The following is a 20,251-nucleotide window of genomic DNA, read 5'->3' as shown; positions in this document are numbered from 1 at the left end:
CAATATTCGGTCAGTTAGTTGGAATTTTTTACTGCCAACAACAATAGTTCCGAAAAGTTCAGAAGTGATAGACCAGAGACAGCAAATTCTCCTCCCGGCTTGGAGCATCACTTTCACTTCAGTTCCAATAAACAAATATTTATTTTCTTCTGCCCACTCGCTCAGAAACTTTGCTCCGAGCCATCCTGGGCCGAGAGAAGTCATAGAGGCGCTGACTTTCAAAAAAACTTTTCTTTCTTCAAAATCTCCTCTCCGTGCTCTACACACCTCTTGAAGACTCTACTCTGGAATGCCACAAAGAGAGCTTAATATAAAAGCATATTGTTACGGGATTCTAAATGTCAGTCTTTTAAATGCCTTTTACCAATGAAATTCTGACTGTTGTATTAAATATTTTAAGGGATAAGTACTAAACCAAATTGGTGAGTAGTTTTAAAGGACACATTCCCCACCGAGCAGTATGGCATTTCCTAAATATTAGACACTTTTGTGTAATTCTAACAACCTTTTAGTCTGTCATTTCTTACTCTCTGTACGCTAGCATTCTGCAGCACTTCACTTCGCTTCCCGGATGCTTTAAACATCAGCCCTTGAAATTACAAGGAGCATCACAAGCCCATCAGTGCACAGAAAACACTAGTTGGCTTTTAGTATGAACATAGATCCTTTGAACCTGGAGTCACATGGGGAACATTTGAGGATGTGCATTCAAATGGGAAAGGGATGTCTAATTCATTTTTTTTTCGCTGAAAGAACAGTGTGGCAAGGGGGCGTGGTTTAGTGACGTCTGTACCGGGAGGAGAGACACTGGAAAAACGGTAAGCAGGTAGGTCGATTGCAGATTAAGATCATCTGCGTCTCATTACAGTGATTGGTGAGGAGAGGCTTGTGGCGGAGGAGAGGCCGCACTCTGGTTGAAACGGCCGGGTCCCCGGTAAAACTGCCGTCCGTTTCCCACTGTCTCTCTGGCCCTTGGAGCGGGCCTGGGGCCGAAGGACGCTGGAGACAAGAATCTTTATTTTGATTCCGTACGTAACACACGGCGCCAATGCGCTCTTGTATACACATTAAATAATAAACTTCTTCGACTTTTCTGGATCACGGTCGGTAAGATTCCCCTTTGGACAGCCGGATATTTCCGGATCACGGTCCGTAAAATTCCACTCTGTATATGATCCACTTGCTTGCTTGTCACTTCTCCGGGTCCGTCTCTCTCTCAACTCTCCTCTGAACTGTGAGCCTTTAAGCTGTCTCCTCAACAATCACTGTAATGAGACGCAGGTGATCTTAATCTGCAATCGACCTACTTGCTTACCGTTTTTCCGTGTCTCTCCTCCCCGGTACAGACGTCGCTAAACCACGCCCCCCTTGCCACAAACAGTTATGGTGCAAGATACACGTTTTGCATGTCAGTCTTTCTCTACCTGAATTGGTTTTCAGCGTGTGCGGCCAGAGCATAAATAATGACTGTACGGCATCTTTGCTGATGAATATTCCAGTAACAGAGCTGTTTGGCCTAATTTATTTACAAAGTATCTGCCAGCTCAACTTTGCAAGTTATAAATCTGAAACGCGGACCAGCCATAAACAATAGCATTGTTGCTCATGGGAAATTAAATGCACAGACGATTACGGTATATTTCACAATCCACAATTGTAAGTTATTACCATTGTAATTAATTTATGTTATAGCATGTTATTTCTATTATACATGCCTAAATTGTATACTGAACACTGCCTAATATTATATTCGCAATATATTGACAAGACATTGAGTTCACTGTAGGTCACACATTTCTGAAGAAAGTCAATAAAACTCGAAAACTGTAGCCTTACAGTTGACTTATAATTTTTCCATACAAATGTACTTCATAAAATACATGGTTTTGTTTAATTTAACCTACAATTGAATATTATTATATTATAATTACCATGACTAGATTTATTGTTAGGATTGTGAATATGTAGGCTTACCACACTATTGTTATCAACTACATTTTGCTGAATAAAATCTCTCCCTCAACTTCTACATTCAGAAAATATAAGAGAAAGAAAAAAAAAGAAAACTGAAAACTGTACAAACCCATAAATCACTGCAGTCTCCATAAAGAACAGAGTCTGACAAACACACACATCTCTAGGGAACAAATATCTTATAAAAGTCTTCCTCAAATATGTTTCAAAAACCAAAGCTACAATTGACTTTTCATATTTTGTCTGTTTATGTGTAGGAGATCAGCGATACTGAGATTATGGAGCTGGCCCACAGTTCCTTGGGAAGGATGACCGCGGTCAGGCAGATTTTCCCGCTGTGGAGAGACAGCAGTATGAGCTGTATGAGGAACAATCACCGCATCTCCTCGTTGCTCTGTGACCCTCAGGAGGGCTACCTGCAGTCGCTGGAGGTCAGTAACCATAGAAACTGCTTCTTCAGGTTCCTGAATACAGTAGATGCTAGTCTAGAACCTTAACACTGCGTTCAGAGGGATTGAAAGACACATCAAACAAAACTGTTGAAACCTCAAGGAAGGTTTTAAGCTTTCCATTTATCAAAAATTGTGTGTAATTACTCATTTATTTGATAATCAAGTCACTGTTGCTCACTAGTAGAGCATGGTATTAGGCAGCCATATGGTTTAGATCCCCAGGAATCACACAAATTGTTACATTTTATAATGCACTCCAAGTTACTTTGAATAGAAACACCCACCAGAAGAATGAATATTAAAGGTATTTTTATGTAAGTATAGAAAAAAATATTTTTGTTTTGTTGAAGCTTTTAAACTGTCATCTTAGTAGGATCAAAACATGGTCAAACCCAATAGTTTTACAGATTTTGCTCCTTTATTAGACTGATTTGACATCCACGTTTCCACCTAAACCTGCCTGAACACAAATTTTCATGGTAGCGAACAGATGGCAGAGCTTTGTGCCACACCCCCTCTGGGGGCTCCTTTGGTTCCTCAATAATTTATGAAAACGAGGGTTATATGTTCTTTGATGTTTAATCACCTTGATAAGCAAACCGCTAGTTCATAGCAGTGACAAAACTGTCAGGTTTTGGTCTGCAAATCTGCCGAGTCAACCTTATGTGTGCCTTTCTCTGTCACTCAAGAAACCTGAGTCCAACGGAGTTGTCCGCCCAGATCTTGCGAATACCGCCAATATTTCTCAGTTGACGGTCAGTTTCAGCAAATTGTGACAAATGTCTTCCTGTATGATCTTGTCAGCTCCAGCAGTGTGCCAGTGAGGTTGTCATTCGTACAGTAGGGACATGTGCTATGTTTTATACATGAAGTTGAATGGTGAATGACACCTTGCAGCTTTTCACCGAGCAGATGTCATTCAACGGCCTTGAAAGTTTGATTTGCATTAGAAGGGTCATGGACAAGACTTGCTGATGCACTGTCATCGGATAATCTCCTTGGAGTTTCCTCATCAAAGTTACTGGCTTGTAGGCAAGAGCTTTTGTAGAGAGTGAATAATTGCGTAAACAATAAAACATCGTTTTTTTTTGTCATTATATTGTTATGAGAGTATGGAATTATTCTGTCGAAAGAAACCAGAACTTGTGTTTCTACAAAAGTTTACTTTCAATTTAAATGAGTTTATTACAGAAACCCACATTAAAAGGGCTGAAATTTAAATCTACTTACAAAAAGGAAAAGATACACTTGGAAAATGAAAGACCTAAAATACTAAAATAAAGTTTCTCTACCATTTTACAGAAAAAAAATAACCTTGACACTTACAAAGACACACAATTTTGCTTTGTGAAGTATGATTATCTTTTCAATTGTCAAATGGGTGACAAAAGAATTTTCAGAATCAATATTCAAAGCAGCATGTGGTCTTTTAACAATAGAAATATGATTATGTTGTCCTCGGGCCTGTCTTCACCAAACACGTGTCACAGGGTTTAACAGCTCTACATTTTGTTTGCCTCCGTAAATACATATGTGTGTGGAACTTTTCTGTGTCTTGTCAGGTGAAAAAATGTGTTGAAATCAGTGTGTGTGTGGCCTCATGTGGACCGCATTTATAGGAGTGTACTGGGCTCCGATGTGCCATCAGCCTTTTGCGGGACCCCTGTGGCTACCAAGACAAGGATACATCATGTCGACTAGTTTTGCTCTAGGCAACTCGAAAACAAGAACAAAATCTTTCTGTCAATAAATGTCATAGCACGTGTTTTAAGGTCGTATTATTCATTTTATTTTAAAAGTTGTAAATATCCAGCCTGATATCTTATATTTCTTATCATAAAGGCATTTATTTAGCCAAGGTTTGGAAAATTACAAAATTAGCTTTGCAGGTGTTGGATTGTCTTCCAGCAACCAAATTTGACTATAAACAATGTCTTGTGCTACCAGCAATTGTCATCAATGATTTCCATGTGTACAATACAGACCTGACTTTGCAGATGTTTGATAAAGATGTTTTATTGTCACATAATGTGGGAATCTTACCATGCACTGTAAGCTATCCTTAGAAATAGTTCAGTCTTTTTTACAAGCTACAAGACAACTTGGCTGAAAAAAATAATACTTTTTAATTAATTGGAAGTTTGCAAGAATTTTCGATATTAAGTGTATGATGTTTGTAAGAAAACCTATCCTAATATCTTCTTAAACTTGTATATTTGGTAATATATGTTACCAATATATTACAAGCTGCTTACAAGCCAAACTTATCACAAACCAAAGCCAAACCGGCTACAAAAAAAGATCAACTATGTCCTCATAAGTCAAAAATGTTAAATTTTACATTTACATTTATGAGTTGATTACATCCAAAGCGTTTTTTTTTAAGGATTGGACCTAACATGTATACGTAATGTAAATTCCCACTATCTTTCTAATGTTATGTAACTGGCTGTTTTTATTTCAGGTGTCCAATCTGTACCTTTATGACAGTGTACTGATGCTGGCCAATGCCTTCTACAGAAAGCTAGAGGACAGAAAATGGCACAGCATGGCCAGCCTCAACTGCATCAGGAAGTCAACCAAGCCCTGGAATGGAGGATGGTCCATGCTCGAGACAATCCAAAAGGTGTGACCTCAAGGTTTCTTGTTTCTATGTTTATTTTGCTTTATCTCCTGGTTCAATATCACTTTTTGAGATGCAAATCACTTCCATCTCAATTGCTACTGCCTTCCAGTCTCACTACCGCAATCACATTGCTCTTAAACGTAAACAGCGGTCAAGCTGAGATCCCTGTTGGTTGTCCTCACTCAGAGCTCTCCAAGGGTCTGCTAAAAGCGGCAGGCTGGCTGACATAGTGGCCGCATCAGTTGATGTCCCATCACGATGCATCTCCAAGCTCTCGGGGGCAGCGGGCGGTCTAGTGTGTTCTTCAATTTCATGCTCTTTTAACGTTATATGAGCCAAAGAGAAGTACAGAGTCCTCTAATCGGCCCCGGGAGGGACAGGTCTCAGATAGATTTGTCTTTGAAACTTCAGCTTGCACGCTACAGTCAAAGCTTTGGCTTTTATAGATGTTTGTGAATGCCATAGTGCGAAAAGGTTAACTCAAATACCTCCCATATATACTGTAGGGGATCATTTTTAAGTAATTTAAATATGTTTTGTTCCATTGTGCAGAACAACAAACGTTTAAAGGGTTTTAACTGCCTTGGATCTGTTAAAAAATGGGACACCAAATTCATAGAAAGCTACAGCTATCAAAGTTCCAAGTATAGCCACTACAACATATTACTCTTTGTCCTCGATGTAACTCAGTTGTTTTTATTGTACTGCTTCATTGTTTATCGATTGAAAGAAAGGTTGTTTCTCACAGGGCCACATCACCGGTCTCACCGGAATTATGGATTTCATGGACAATGGATCAAATTCCCATGTTCAGTTTGAAATTTTGGGAACCAGCTTCAGCGAGACGTTTGGAAGAGACATAAAGCGGGTGAGTCAAATCGCTCTGGATTTCATTACTAGGACCAGGCGTAAACGCTGTCTTTTGGCATTATTTTTATATTACTTTTTCATTACCACTCACCTTAGGTAAAATGAAAACTGAAATCGAGTTCCCTGCAATTCCTTTTTGATGACTCAGAGGGCAAGCAATCTGGTTGGTTGAAAGGCCCACTGCTGAGAACAACTTGACTTGATGTAAACTGCTTTGAATGTGTATCCAGCCTGCCATTTTGACTGCTCACCTCAGTGTCAGACATCCGAGAGGCATGAGTAAACAGCGGCGGGGGGTCACTCCTCTGCGGGCCTGACCGGCCAGACCAAATGCGTTGTAATTCAGCCTGTACAACATGCAGATGTTGCGCTGTGTCAACAGCAAAAAAAAAAACGCCGGCTCAGTTTGTCAAACTGTTATGTTTACCTTTACGTGGTTTGTTTAGAGAATTATTTTCAGAGATTGATTTTTGGGGGGTTTTAAAACCACAGACAGCCTTCCATTTTGTGGGCTTTGTTTTTGAAGCGGTAAACTTCTTTCATCACTTAAGGAAAGGAGTAATATAAATTACAGGAGAGGAAATTATCTGCTAGTGATGAAGATTTAATCACCCCGCATCCCAACCTGAATTATGAACCCACTGTATCACATTATGGCCATTAGGATCCCCAGCGCCATGGCCATTTACTCCCTGCCTGCGCACACACGAGCCTTGGCTCCCCCTCATACAATACACATTTATTAGCCGTAATGAAAGGCAAGGACAGCTAATGGTACGTCAAGTGTACTCAGTGCTGTTGTTGTTCATTATTAGAGCACCAGCTTCAGTCTCCTAACCAGTGCCACCCAAGAAGAGATTCATTTAGCCAACTTCATTTCCACCCTGCTATGGAGACAAATAGCGAACTTTGCTGCTGTTCATTTGACATATGTCATGGTCTGAAGGTACGAAGCAAATACATTTTCAGACTAAATGAGAAACCCTGGAGGTGAATGCAGTCGGGAAAGTTGCGTCTGACTTTAGAGTGGTGACGGCTCAAAAAGCAGTTTCAGTCTTTGCTTTTGTCTCATCTTAAACCCGTTGCACACGTAAGCAGTGCGTAGGCGAAGCGGGAGCAACAATGCAATTTTGCATTTCTATACTTTTTACTGCACATTTTAAAGTGGCCTTATATTGTGGCTAGCCTAAGGCACACCTGTGCAATTATCAGCATCTTGATATGCCACACCTGTGAGATGGGTGGATTATCTCGGCAAAGGAGAAGGGCAAACTAACACAGATTTAGACAACTTTGTGAACAATATTTGAAAGAATTAGGCCTTTTGTGTATATAGAAAAGTCTCAAAGTTAAGCTCATGAAAAATGGGGACATAGACAAAAGTGTTGCGTTTATAATTTTGTTTGGTGTACGATTTGGTATATCTGCCAGTTTCATGCTCTTTTAGATCCAAGTAGTACAAGTTTTACATAAAAAGCCATCGTGCTTTGAACGATACGAAGTCACTAAAGGGTTAAGTCACGATAGTGACTGACCTGTGATGCGATCGCTTTTTTCTCACACATATGCAATATAAGCATCCCTGATAGCACACATACTGTACATCTATTTGATGTCTGCATTTACATCTTCAAGACATCTGCAATACATAGTTTGCTCATTGCAATACGTCTCGGAGATGTCTGCTGTCAGACGTCATATAAACATCTAGAAGATGTCAGTAAGATGTTTATGAATTAGAATGGATGTACAGAACTCTTTCTAAGATGTTAAGCAGATGTTTTTAAGCAGCAGATGTTTTTCAGATCGTAGGCAGACTTATTACAGACGTTCAGACGTCTCCGAGATGTATTGCAGATGAGCAAGCTATGTACAGCAGATGTCTTGCAGATGTAAATGCAGACGTCAAATAGACGTAAACCAGATTGATTGTGCTGGGATATAACATGACGTTTATGTAGATTTATCTGTTTTGATTTCAGAAGGTCATGATGACAGTGGGGTTCAGACAATACACTGAGAGCACAATGCGATCGTTTTCCACTCATTCATATGCAATATAAGCATTTAAATTAATATGTTTCTTGTATTATAAATCCTTAAAATTTGCTTTTGTGGTTTTGGCCAAAAAACTCCTAACAAAAGTGTTTTTGAAAGCTGTGGCGCCGATGCGCTGCTTACGTTTGCGGTATGAATGCTCTCATCTGTTAACATGTGTGCTGAAAAAATATGCGCTGCTTACGCATGCAGTGTTAAAGGGGCATCAGACTTTCTGTTTCTATAAATGGCTTTTCTCCGACACTTTATTGTTTTCTCCAAACAAATTTATTCAAATCTTTCATAAATTGTCATTTTGTCACTTCATGGCAGCTAGTGATCATTTTGGTCTTCCTTTCTTTCTAGTAAATAGAAGCTGTTTTGCTTGGAGGGTGATAGCTGCCTGTGGCTGCTCAATGTGGCCGTCGAGTGAACTTTCTTGCTTTATGGGCACAAGCTTCCTTAGTGCTTTTTTTGGAGAGCATTGCAGATTTGTCATTTATGAGGTTCCATTTCAGTTAGTATGCATGAGATGTCAACTCCATGTAGACAGCAGGGGGCTTCCTGGGTTTGGAATAAAGTGGTTTCTCCTGCATTTTCTCTGTCCACACCATTACATGCAACAACATCCATTTACTCCCTTATTATAATCACAACAAAAGTAGGGTTTTTGTGTTCCTCATAACAGAATTCAGTATATCGGCAACCTTACAGTATATCTGGAGATTAAATTAGCCAATTAGCTTAATGTTTCTGTTTTCTATAAAATGGCAGAGTAATTGAGATATCATTTCCAAATGTATTGACCTGTCGCAGGCTTTTTACTATTAATATACTCATTTTCATAAAAAAGGCCAGATTGAATAGAAATTGGACAAAAGCATATGAAGGTACAATAAGGAGACATTACCCATCTGTTAATGATAATGTTGGGGTCTTAAATCATAGTCAGACACCGATGGTTATTATGAAGCTGATAATACATTGATACAAAAATATCTGTTTCTATGAAAGCAAATTTACTAAAAGGATATTAAGAAAAACTTTAATAAGACACATTAAAATGTATGCTTCTTGTCATATCACACTGACAGACTACACTACGCTCGCCCAATATTAATGTCATCACCACCAAGCCTCCGAGAATTTTTTCAAACTTTATTTATGGGATAGTTCACCCAAAAATGAAAAGTCTGTCATTTACTCACCCTCAGGTTGATCCAAACCAGTATAAATGTCTTTATTCTGCAGAACCATGGCAAGCTATTTGGAAGAATGTCAGTAACAAAACAGATCTCATCCCCCATTTACTGCCATAGTAGGGAAAATAAATACCATGGGAGTCGATAGGGTAAATTATGACCGAATTTTAAATTATGGGTAAACTATCCCTTTAAAAACATTTTAACTGGTAAGCATTACTCTGTGAATGTTTTTAGAGTCTTGTGTCCATGTTGCCTGACGACGTCTTATATCCCCCCCATAGAATCTAGCTCACTTAAGAAACTTGTTAGCAACCACCTTTAAAAAACACTATTAAGGTTTAAAAAATCTCAAGCGATTATAACTGGTGTGTTTTATGTCATATATTACAACGTGAAATTTTGTCAAAAGCAGATTTTATTCCAGGCGATTTACTAAAACCCCGTCAAACCATAGACTTTGGAGTGATGGAACCGGAAGTTCTAAAATGCTAACTCTCTTCTGGGGTTAACACACAAAGATACATCATCTCTGAGGTACTCTATTCACGTCCCCAGCAGGTTTTTCTCTTCTATCTGCCCACAGAGATTCTACAGCCTCTATTTAAGGCATGCCATGGCTCATGACAGTGTAGCAAAGCTTAGATAAGCATTGAGCTCTGGCTCAGTACCAGACATGTATCAGGCTTGGCTTTTCTACCAAACAAACGCGCAGCTTAGTTCCTTTCATGCCATGAAATTAGCGAATTATTAAAGCCCTGGTATTGTGAGTACAGCAGACAGACTACCAGATGGTGCTGATGCTGAGTAAAACATCACTCCACTTAGCTTAAAGAGTGAAGGACCACATGGAACATTAGTGACTTTTCACTTGTTTTATAAACATGACAGATTTTCTCAGTGGGTTGCTTTGTAAATGTTAGGTTAGTGAAAACAGGCTTGACGCTTAACCTATTTCAAGCATTATGAATAGTTATAAAAATATCTCAAAACAGTGTGACCCTTCTTCTTTTGTGGAACACTAAATGAGCAGGATTCTCTAGCCGATCGTTTCCGCCGAATAATAAAGTGGATGGGAATCAGGGACTGTAGATATCAGAGCAAAAAAGCACCATAAAAGCATCTGATATACTGTATATGACAGATTCACCATATTCCATGTCTTCTGATGCTTGGTATATTGCTTTATAGTAAAAGTTATTTCATAGTCAGAGTTAATGAATCCTCCTGGGATGTCATGATTGTTTGCTTACAGCTGTTGCTTTTTTTAAGCATGTGATTGCTGACAGTTTCACAATGTTTTATAAAACATAACATCATTCTTTTGTACAGCCATTGCGCATTTCCTTTTTTGCTTAGAATGCCAACCATGCAACACAATGCGCTTACACAGCAAATCAAAATGACAAGAAAAATGGCCTGTTTTGTGTCTAAATTTAGCCTAAATGTAAGTCTAGTCATAGCCTGTCTGAGTCACTCTTCCTTATAAACAGTTTTAAAATGCCCAGCAAAGTCTGTGAGATGTCCACCCGAGCCTGTTTCATTATTTAAAAACTTTTATCTTGAAGTTAGCAGGGACTCAACAAACAGAAAAATGTTCTCCTAGTTTGGGGTCAAGACAGACAAGATATCAAACAGGAGATGAAGGATATGCTTTTGTTTGTTGCGTGAATCTCTTGAGCCCCTGGATCAAATGGTCATCCATCAAGTCCTCAGTTTCATTTGTCATCTGAGAGAAATGTTTGGCAGGATGTGGAAAAATCTGACAGTGTTTGATAAATCGGCGGTCTCTGCATCCACGTCCACACGCTACAAAATCATCCGTCTAAGTAGGGCCGTGACAGACAGGCGGACTGGTGCTTGACACCATAGCTCTCTGCGTGAAACACTCATGGATTTTCTGTGTGAGGTTATATGTTGGGCCAAAAGCGTTCAGTGATGTATGATCAACCCATTTTCTCTAACACAAAAGGCTCTATGTTGGTTAGGAAAGTCTTCGACTAGAAAGAAAGGAGATTAGCTGCAGGGAGACTTTTGCCATTCAGATTTTTTCAAGGAGAAAAAGGCTGCTTTAATCCTTAAAGACTTTCCAAACTGATATCAGTATTCTTTCCGAAGTAAGATTTCCGAATTGAACTGTCTATCCACTTTCATTGTATAATTGTACTGTTATCAACAAATTATTTATGTATATTCTTAGATGTCGGGTGATGTCAAGTGAACTCATGAAGAGCAAATATATATTTAACAACTAGCGACTTCACTATAATAAATGTGCAACATAATGCCGTAGGAGAGCAGTTTTTATAGAAGAAAGCAGACATAAATTGTTATTTTAAGGTTCTTTGAAGAACCAAATAAATGGTTCTTCTATCTATAGCATTGCTTTGAAAAACCTTCAAGAGTATAGCAGCGACTGAGCGTAATGATTTAATGCCTTTCAGTGGGAGGTTGGTGATTTCTGGCAACACAAGGGACAGTGACCAATGGCAAACGTATGTGGTCGTGTCTAGTGACATGAAAAGTTTAACTTCAATTTTATATGTCAATGCTCATGTACATGCGTGGTTTTAAAAATGATGTGTGGAAAAAATAGAACAGACACAAAGAGACAACTGCTTGTCATTTACCGGCAAATGGGTGCTACTTGTTCATATTTGAAATAAGTCATTTTGCACTAGTGTGGTTTATATAAATAACTGATTTTTCACTAGTGTGGTTTAAATAAATCAGATTAAATAATGCGGATTTCCACTGTCATCAAACAACTCTCACTTTTGAAAACAAAGCAGAGCTGCAGTTATCAGTTTCTTATTTGGATTTGTTTAAATCTTCATAAAGAACTCATGAAGAGATTTTAATTTGTCTTTATTTTTGCATTTCACACAATTTGACTACCGCTAATTTAGTATTGTTGTTGGGTGTACAGAATGAATCCCTTTCGGCTCAAGGCATCATTCAAAACAAAAAATTACACCTATAAAAAATGGCATGTGGGGGCTTGAGGAAACGGTGCTCAGTGTCAGATGCATTTTAATTTGATCCAGTGCCACCACCTGGAACCAGACCACAGTGGTACTCTTCCTAATGGAAAATAATGAAGACAATATACAGTACTGTCCTGCTGTATGCATGTATGCAAATGGTTCTTTTCTTCATTCATATACACTCACCTAAAGGATTATTAGGAACACCTGTTCAATTTCTCATTAATGCAATTATGGTGGTGGTGTAATGGTGTGGGGGATGTTTTCTTGGCACACTTTAGGCCCCTTAGTGCCAATTGGGCATCGTTTAAATGCCACGTTCTACCTGAGCATTGTTTCTGACCATGTCCATCCCTTTATGACCACTATGTACCCATCCTCTGATTGCTACTTCCAGCAGTATAATGCACCATGTCACAAAGCTCGAATCATTTCAAATTGGTTTCTTGAACATGACAATGAGTTCACTGTACTAAAATGGACCCCACAGTCTCCAGATCTCAACCCAATAGAGCATCTTTGGGATGTGGTGGAACGGGAGCTTTGTGCATCCCACAAGTCTCCATCAACTGCAAGATGCTATCCTATCAATATGGGCCAACATTTCTAAAGAATATTTTCAGCACCTTGTTGAATCAATGCCACGTAGAATTAAGGCAGTTCTGAAGTCCAAAGGGGGTCAAACACAGTATTAGTATGGTTAGTATTAGTATTCCTAATAATCCTTTAGGTGAATGTACATTTTGCAGCCACTTTTCATCCAATTCATTTGAGTAAAATGAGATGTTCTTACTAACACCACAAACACCTGAAATTAAGACGCTTTAGACCCCACGTTAATCACATTAAAAGTTATTACTTGCTAAATTTTTTGATTAAATCTTATTATCACCGTTGTTTCTGAGAAAATGAATTATTAATGAGATTAACCTTGCAAATCAGCTCAGTAAATGTAGTGATATTGAAACTGACAATGGAGCATTGACAGAGTCAGCGTGGACTGTATAGAGTTTTGTAAATTCAGTTTTTCATATGAAGTCTGAATAATATTAACACAAGGACAGCATACTAAACCAGTTTTCTATCATTTATATACATTTGCAAAAGGTCAAATAATACATTCATATTTTGAGATGTACATTTTTTAAGTATTATACTACATGTGAATTTTGGAGCCAGCTGCTCGAAGTAAGAGTCATGTTAAAGTCAACACGGAATAACACGGTTTTAACACTGGAGATGATCTGGTTGGTGAACTTGACCCGCATCCTCTCCATCAAAATCCTCTTTAAAGTGTGTTGCCTACTGCTGAAATTTCTGCATAGTCTTATTTTCTGTTCTTTGTCTTGCAGTTGGCTACGTGGGATCCTGTCCATGGGCTCAATGGAAGCCTAAAGGAGAGTCGGATTGAGAATGGCATGCAGGGGGTTACTGTGAAAGTAGTGACGTTGCTGGTAATACTTACCTTTCTCTTTTAAACGTATATATTTGTGTGAGGCTGTTGATGTGTTTATCTGTTTTTTTTTAAGGAAATTAAATTTCTGTCATCATTGACTCTGATGTCTCCAAATTCAACCCTTTTGTTCAATCTACACCGTAATGTTCAAACAAATCTTCGTTTTGAACAGTGGTGGAGTTTCAGGAACTAGGCTCCAACTGTATCACACATTGTAAACGCATGCACTTTATAACTTGAAACTACCTATATGTAAACTAAGACTGCCATGAAGCTCAGTGCAAGTATTCCAAGTAAATTACACACACACGCACACAAATACTGGGTTATTTATTAACCCAGTAGTTGTTCCTTTTTTGCCCCAACAATGAGTTAAAACCTTATCTATCATTTTGTGGTGAAACAAAGAGTTCATCACTTTTTGACCCAATGCTGGTTGACAATAACCCAGCATTTTTTTGAATGCACAGGGTCCAGCAAACTAAAAAACAAACACATAATGAATGTGATGGATGTGTGGACTATAGGTTTCAAGTCGCTTTGTGAGAAACAGACCAATAGATAGTTATTCACTGGTAATCTTCTGCTTCAGCTCTCAGATCTTATTGGATAATCATAATCATTTGAACATGCATGTGCGATAATACGTACACTTTCACGGTACTATTCAATATAATTTTGTACTTTTTGACATGAAATGTTCTTTGATCTTCAAAGTTGCAGAATGACTTTTATTAAAAACATTTGGTATTTGTGCCATGTGCAGTAATCATCTACTACAGAAATGTTCCCTAGGGTGCCTTACAAATGTCCATATTTGACCCCCAACAGTTGGCTCTTAGAAATGTTGACCTGTTACTAATCAATATTCCCTTTTAAAGGAGGATCCATTTGTGATGGTGGCAGAAAACTTTCTCGGACAACCCAAAAGATATAAGGGTTTCTCAATTGACGTCCTTGACGCCTTGGCCAAAATGTTAGGATTCAAGTATGATATCTACCAAGTGGCCGACAGCAAATATGGATCCCAGCTGCCCAATGGCTCATGGAATGGAATGATTGGAGAGCTCATCAACAAGGCAAGTTTTTTTAAATGGTTATATTAAAATACACCACAGTATTTTCTTTAAATAAGAAGCTGCATATGTTGAGTTACACCACAAGATGGAAAAGCACTAACCATCACAACCCAGTCTCGGCCAATATGGAAATTCATGTTGTTACCTGGCTTTTTCACTAGGTTTCAGGGTTTACGTTTTGTATTCAACAGCTCTAATGTTGTCTAATTTTCCAAGCTGTTGTGGTGAAAACTGAATTAGTTTAGTATTAATTACAATAAGAAAGCCTGCCAGGTTGTAGAAAATCTATGTTACAGCTATTACTCAATGTTTAAGGTTGGCCTTTGTCATAAAAGATTCCGTATTCAATGATTCCTTGCTAACTATTTTCTTCTTCCTGCTGTTTTTAATGACACTTGTGGTGCTGACATTCAACTCTGAAGTCGAATTATCATAACCAATGTATTCCAAGATATTCGTTTAAAGGAAATACTTCATAAAGACATTTTCTGAATGATTTATCTTGTTTTAACTTACATTTGCATCGAATAAGAAATGACATAAAATGGATTTTCACACCAATCTGAGTAACTTCCTGATTTTGCAGAGGGCAGATCTGGCCGTTTCCGCAATCACTATTACAGCAGAGCGAGAGAATGTTGTGGACTTCAGCAAGCGCTACATGGACTACTCTGTGGGTATCCTACACCACAAACCTGAGGAAAAGATCAACATCTTTTCTCTGTTCGCTCCTTTCGACCTGGCTGTGTGGGCCTGCATCGCGGCTGCCATTCCCGTGGTGGGCGTTCTGATCTTTCTGCTAACACGAATGCAGATGCTCCGCTCCCAGAATCCTCCAGTAGCTCATCAAGCTTCATCCATGTCAAACACGTTGCACAGCGCAATATGGATTGTCTATGGAGCATTTGTACAGCAAGGTACTACACTAGATTACTTTACCCTTCACTTTAAGAGCCTTATCAGCTCAGTGTGCTTTCAGAAGCAGTCAGGAGATCAGGCAATTCTTTACTCCGAGCTTAGAGATAAAAAAATACATTTAAGCAGTATGCTCACGGTAAGTTGCATGGACATTTTTCTCTCTTTGTGCGCCGAAGAAAAAACGACATCCGGACGTTATTCTAATTAATTGCACGTATAAGAAGTTTTGTTCAGTAGCTGGTTACCTGATGTGTTCTCAATTTTGTGCTGCGGAGTAATATTTCTAGCATGTCAAAAATACCTATTTTTATGAGGTTACATATCAGTCCTTGCTTTGAATAGGAAAACAAATGCTCCTTGCATGCAATGTAAAAAATGAAAGGGGAAAAAATTACCTCAGCTGCCAATTTAGCACGCCCTTTGATAAAGCTAATGAAGCGCACATTAAACGTCAGACAACATTAGTCATGGCTAAACCACCTATAATCAATAAACATTAATCCAATCACTCATTTGGAAAGATTGGTGTAATATTTTATACTCAAAATTCAGATTTCAAACTGTTGCAAATGGTGCATGTTAAACTTTAATTACTGTGTGCCTAACATACGATATAACTCATTTAACCAAGGGACTGCTAAAGCACATATCATATTTTACTTCACATTTTAAAGTCATCATGCATGTATACAAAACTGATGTTTTTGGAGAGTGGATAGTGCAGTAAAACAGTGTAAAGGTGCCTTTGAATGAAGCATAGAAAGCTGGTTCTCTTCCAAGAGAGGCAAACTTGAATAAATGACTACCTCAGCAGCTAGCATGCTAAACCCCAGCTGCCTCTATTAATGTCTGGCATACTGCCTTCTAACCCTTTTAAGCCTAACAGCCAGTGATTAAATCTGGGCTACTCCTGTCACATACTGTCTTTGCTTTCTGCCATATTTCCAGTAGATGGTACAAAAGTCTGTGAAACACAATAAACTTTTTACGGTAATTAGCACAGTATATTTTTTCAATCGGTGATTCCCTTAGACTTGGTCTGACCTGTGAAATTAGCATGGAAATAACGCTTCTGTTTCCAGCTTACTCCACAAGACAGAGGTTAATAATGTGAAATTGCATTTGCGTTTCAAAGATTATTCAAGTCTGTGAAGAAATTAGCATATGTTAATCTTTTAATACTCTTTTGTAGGGGTCTTCCTTTCTAATGTGTTGTGGTAGGCCCCCTTAAGAGTTCAAAAGCAGGATTATTTCAAAACCCTTATAGATGTTTTGTTTGGAACAAAGTGATATGAAGTGAATCAAAATATTACGTAACGCTACAACTTAAACAAATTTGGTATGGATCACATTGCAAATGTATCGATTTATTAACTGTTTTTTACTTTGATTATTTTTGACAGTAGAGAACGCAAAGTTATACAATAGAATAGTCAATATGCAAAAAAAAAAACATTCTTAGTTGGTTCATTTTTGTAAGGGTTGGAAAACGGAATGAGAACGTTGGAAACACCATAAAGCACTTTGCAAGAGTCAAGTTTCAGTTTTAATTCATGTAATATTATACATTTATAAAATATTACTTAATTTATAAAATCTTACATTTTTCTTTGAACATTTTGATTCGGCTAAATGTTCTGTATTGTGTTCAAATGTTTAAGTAGTGTTAAAAAAATGGAAACAGGAAGTTCTGCCGAACCACCTGTCTGAAAGTTTGGTTAGAGCAAAAAATTCAAGCGAAAGAAGCTTAAAGACTGCGATGGAGGTAAGAGAAACACTTGAATAACATGAATAACTCATTTAAATGTGTCGCTAGCAGACCTTGCAGATTTAGTGTTGCACAACTGAAAAATAATGCATCACTTGCAGCTTGAAACGCTCTTCAGTGCGGTGGAGTGCTTTATTATAGTGGAACAAAGTGGTTTTGTGACATTTTATTACATATATTATTTACTCATTGATGCGTTTATTCATTCATTGCCTAGTGATTTCACATTTTGAAACTCTTAGCGGCTGTTTATTACAGTCCTGCCTACTGCTATTCATAAAAAAAGACATAAGTGAGAGATGTTAGAATTGTTGTGGATGAACCAGATGCCAACCATGAAAAGCGCAGTGTCTCCATGTCTTTACAGATTGTTACATTTTACAGTATATTTATGCACTTGGAAGACGCTTTTATCCAAAGCGACTTACATTGCATTGTTCTTTACAGTTTACTATTACTTCTACATGAAAATGTTATACATATTATGATTCAAAAGTATTTGAGTAAAGTGACATTTCTGATTTCTGTAGAAAAAAAAGTGTAGGCTTTGAATGAATGTGTATTTAGTGTTTAAATTGTCCGTTCATGTTGGGTTTAACAAAATGACATTATGACCTATTCTAAATATTTTGGTTTTGCTGTTTTTGTCACAGGTGGAGATTCAGTGGTCGGGTCTGTGGCATTGAGGATAGTCATGGGCAGCTGGTGGTTGTTTACATTGATCGTGTGCTCCTCTTACACTGCAAACCTGGCTGCATTCCTAACCGTGTCCCGCATGGACAACACTATACGGTAAATAACCATTTCACAAATAGTCTACAACACAACGCACCATATGCTACCGTGTTGATCAATGTCTATTAATTGCTTTTCTGCCTTTGCATTAGTCCTCATAATTGGTGCATCCTTATGTTCAAGAAGCTTCACACCCGGTTTGGCCACATGTCCAGCAATGTGCAATTAAATATTGCTTAAATACTTTAACACAAGCTGGGTGTGACAAAAGAAGACAGGTGGCAGCCAAAAAACATTAAACAAAACTGTTTCCGTGATTTGTTGGAGGACGTAATACTGTTGAGGGGAATGTATGTTGCTAAAAAAATCAGTAACTTTGTATTGGCACCTGCTGTATAACTGCTCCTGTATGACTTATCGCTTATTGCTCCCTAAACTTTTTGTAAGTCGCTTTGGAAAAAAGCGTCTGCTGAATGACTAAATGTAAATGCTAGTAAATGCTAACGTATGGACACGCGTCATCCAATGGTTGAGAGAGTGAGGAACAGTGAAAAAGTTTAAACCAGTCATTCAGATTAGAGTTTGCCTGATTGAGAAAGCCAAGTCATTAAATGGGCTGTGGTGTTTTGTGGGTGGATTTCATGATTGTCCACTCTCTCAGCTATCTTTCCTCCACTCTCTAAACTATTGGATGACGCAGTGTCCTTAAAGATTTTAGTCACATACATTCCGCTTGTATAATTACTTAAAAATGCAACGAAAATTTGAGTGGACTGTATAATTAAAAATACTACAAAATGATATCATTTTGAACCGGACCGATCCGGTTCAAGGCCCGCTTAGAGCGGTGCGGAGCGTTTCGGTTACATGTGCAAGGGTTTTCCAATGATCAAAATGCATTAATGTATTTTAAATGTGCCTTCGTTCTGATTAACTGTGAAAGCTAGAAGAAAGAAGTGTCTAAGTTGCCGTAATGGAGTTAAAAGTGGCCCAAGGCTCTTGTTCTTTTACGAGCGTTTTATGTGCTACTTAGATAACAATGCTTTTGGGAAATGTGCAATAGAGAGTAAGTACTACTTATGTTGGACTAACATTCTACTTAGTGCTTTGGGAAACATAACCGATCGTCCAATGTCAGTGAACATCCTGAGGTGACGTGCAGTTTCAACACCTCCGATGAAGAAAGCCATAAGCAATTACAGCAAACTCCTATTGTCTTGGTAGGTGGTTGACTTAGAGTACATTAACACAACAATGATGAAATAGAAAACGGAAAAGTTTTTCCTTTGTGTTTTATAAAATTTCACATACGCATGACACGGTTGTCAAAACAATCTGCATTTACATGGATCCGCAAAAACGAGAAAAACACAGTATTGCACATCCTAGGCCAGTGGATGAAGATGTCAGTTTGTAAAGGAACACTGCGAGCCTGTGGAAATATGTACACACATATGTATACCTAACGTATAGATATTGTCATGCATGGCCACAGGCTGAAAAAGTATTATGCATGCATACTACGTCATTGTTAATAGAAAGTGCCATCTTCAGAGTTAACACGGAGACGATAATGGGGTTGTTTTTGAAAACTTGCACTTTGAGACCCGCTTTAAAAGTTTGCGTTTTCAGTCCCCCAAAACACCAATGTCATGTAAACGAACAGTGAAAATGCATAAAAGGTTTTCAGTTTTTAGTTTAAAAAAGTCCCAATAACAGTTGACGTGTCTGTGTTTGTTTTTCATTCAGTCTTGGTCTGCACATACAGCCAAGTATAAAATAAGTGATTAAAAGTTTTGAAAGACATAGTGGATTTAACCCTATTATTTTATAATGATACAGTATAAATATATAATTCAAATAACTAATTTATAATTCTCAAACAAGCAGAAACTTTTTCCAAATAAACCCAAAAATAAGGTAGAAAGGATATTTTCATTTTAAAATATTAGTACTAAAACCAATTTCATTGTTTTTTTGTTATAAGAGGATAGAGAAAATTGAGGTATTGATAATATTATTAATTATGACTGCTGCCCTCACTTCTCACTTATTCACTGTCAGGGGACGTTTTTTTTATTTATTGAATTTCACAAGAGAGAAACAAAGATGACATGTTCACATTCAATGTATAAATTAGCAAGAGG

At 38.0% G+C, this 20,251-nt stretch overlaps 1 protein-coding gene across 2 annotated transcripts in view; it reads left to right on the top strand.

The window, feature by feature from the left end:
• The window catches only part of grid1b (glutamate receptor, ionotropic, delta 1b), a 261,369-nt gene that overhangs the window by 217,920 nt on the left and 23,198 nt on the right, over positions 1–20,251 (top strand). For both annotated transcript variants that reach the window (XM_056771870.1, XM_056771869.1), the window contains exons 6-12: positions 2,232–2,405; positions 4,891–5,052; positions 5,801–5,920; positions 13,501–13,602; positions 14,486–14,683; positions 15,270–15,600; positions 18,023–18,161. In XM_056771870.1, coding sequence (XP_056627848.1) covers positions 2,232–2,405; positions 4,891–5,052; positions 5,801–5,920; positions 13,501–13,602; positions 14,486–14,683; positions 15,270–15,600; positions 18,023–18,161 — 1,226 coding nt within the window. The remainder of the gene's footprint in view (positions 1–2,231; positions 2,406–4,890; positions 5,053–5,800; positions 5,921–13,500; positions 13,603–14,485; positions 14,684–15,269; positions 15,601–18,022; positions 18,162–20,251) is intronic.

The sequence above is a fragment of the Triplophysa dalaica genome, chromosome 17 (genome assembly GCF_015846415.1).
Source record: "Triplophysa dalaica isolate WHDGS20190420 chromosome 17, ASM1584641v1, whole genome shotgun sequence".
NCBI classification, from domain to species: Eukaryota; Metazoa; Chordata; class Actinopteri; order Cypriniformes; family Nemacheilidae; genus Triplophysa; species Triplophysa dalaica.
This window is presented reverse-complemented; position numbering and strand designations above follow the sequence as displayed.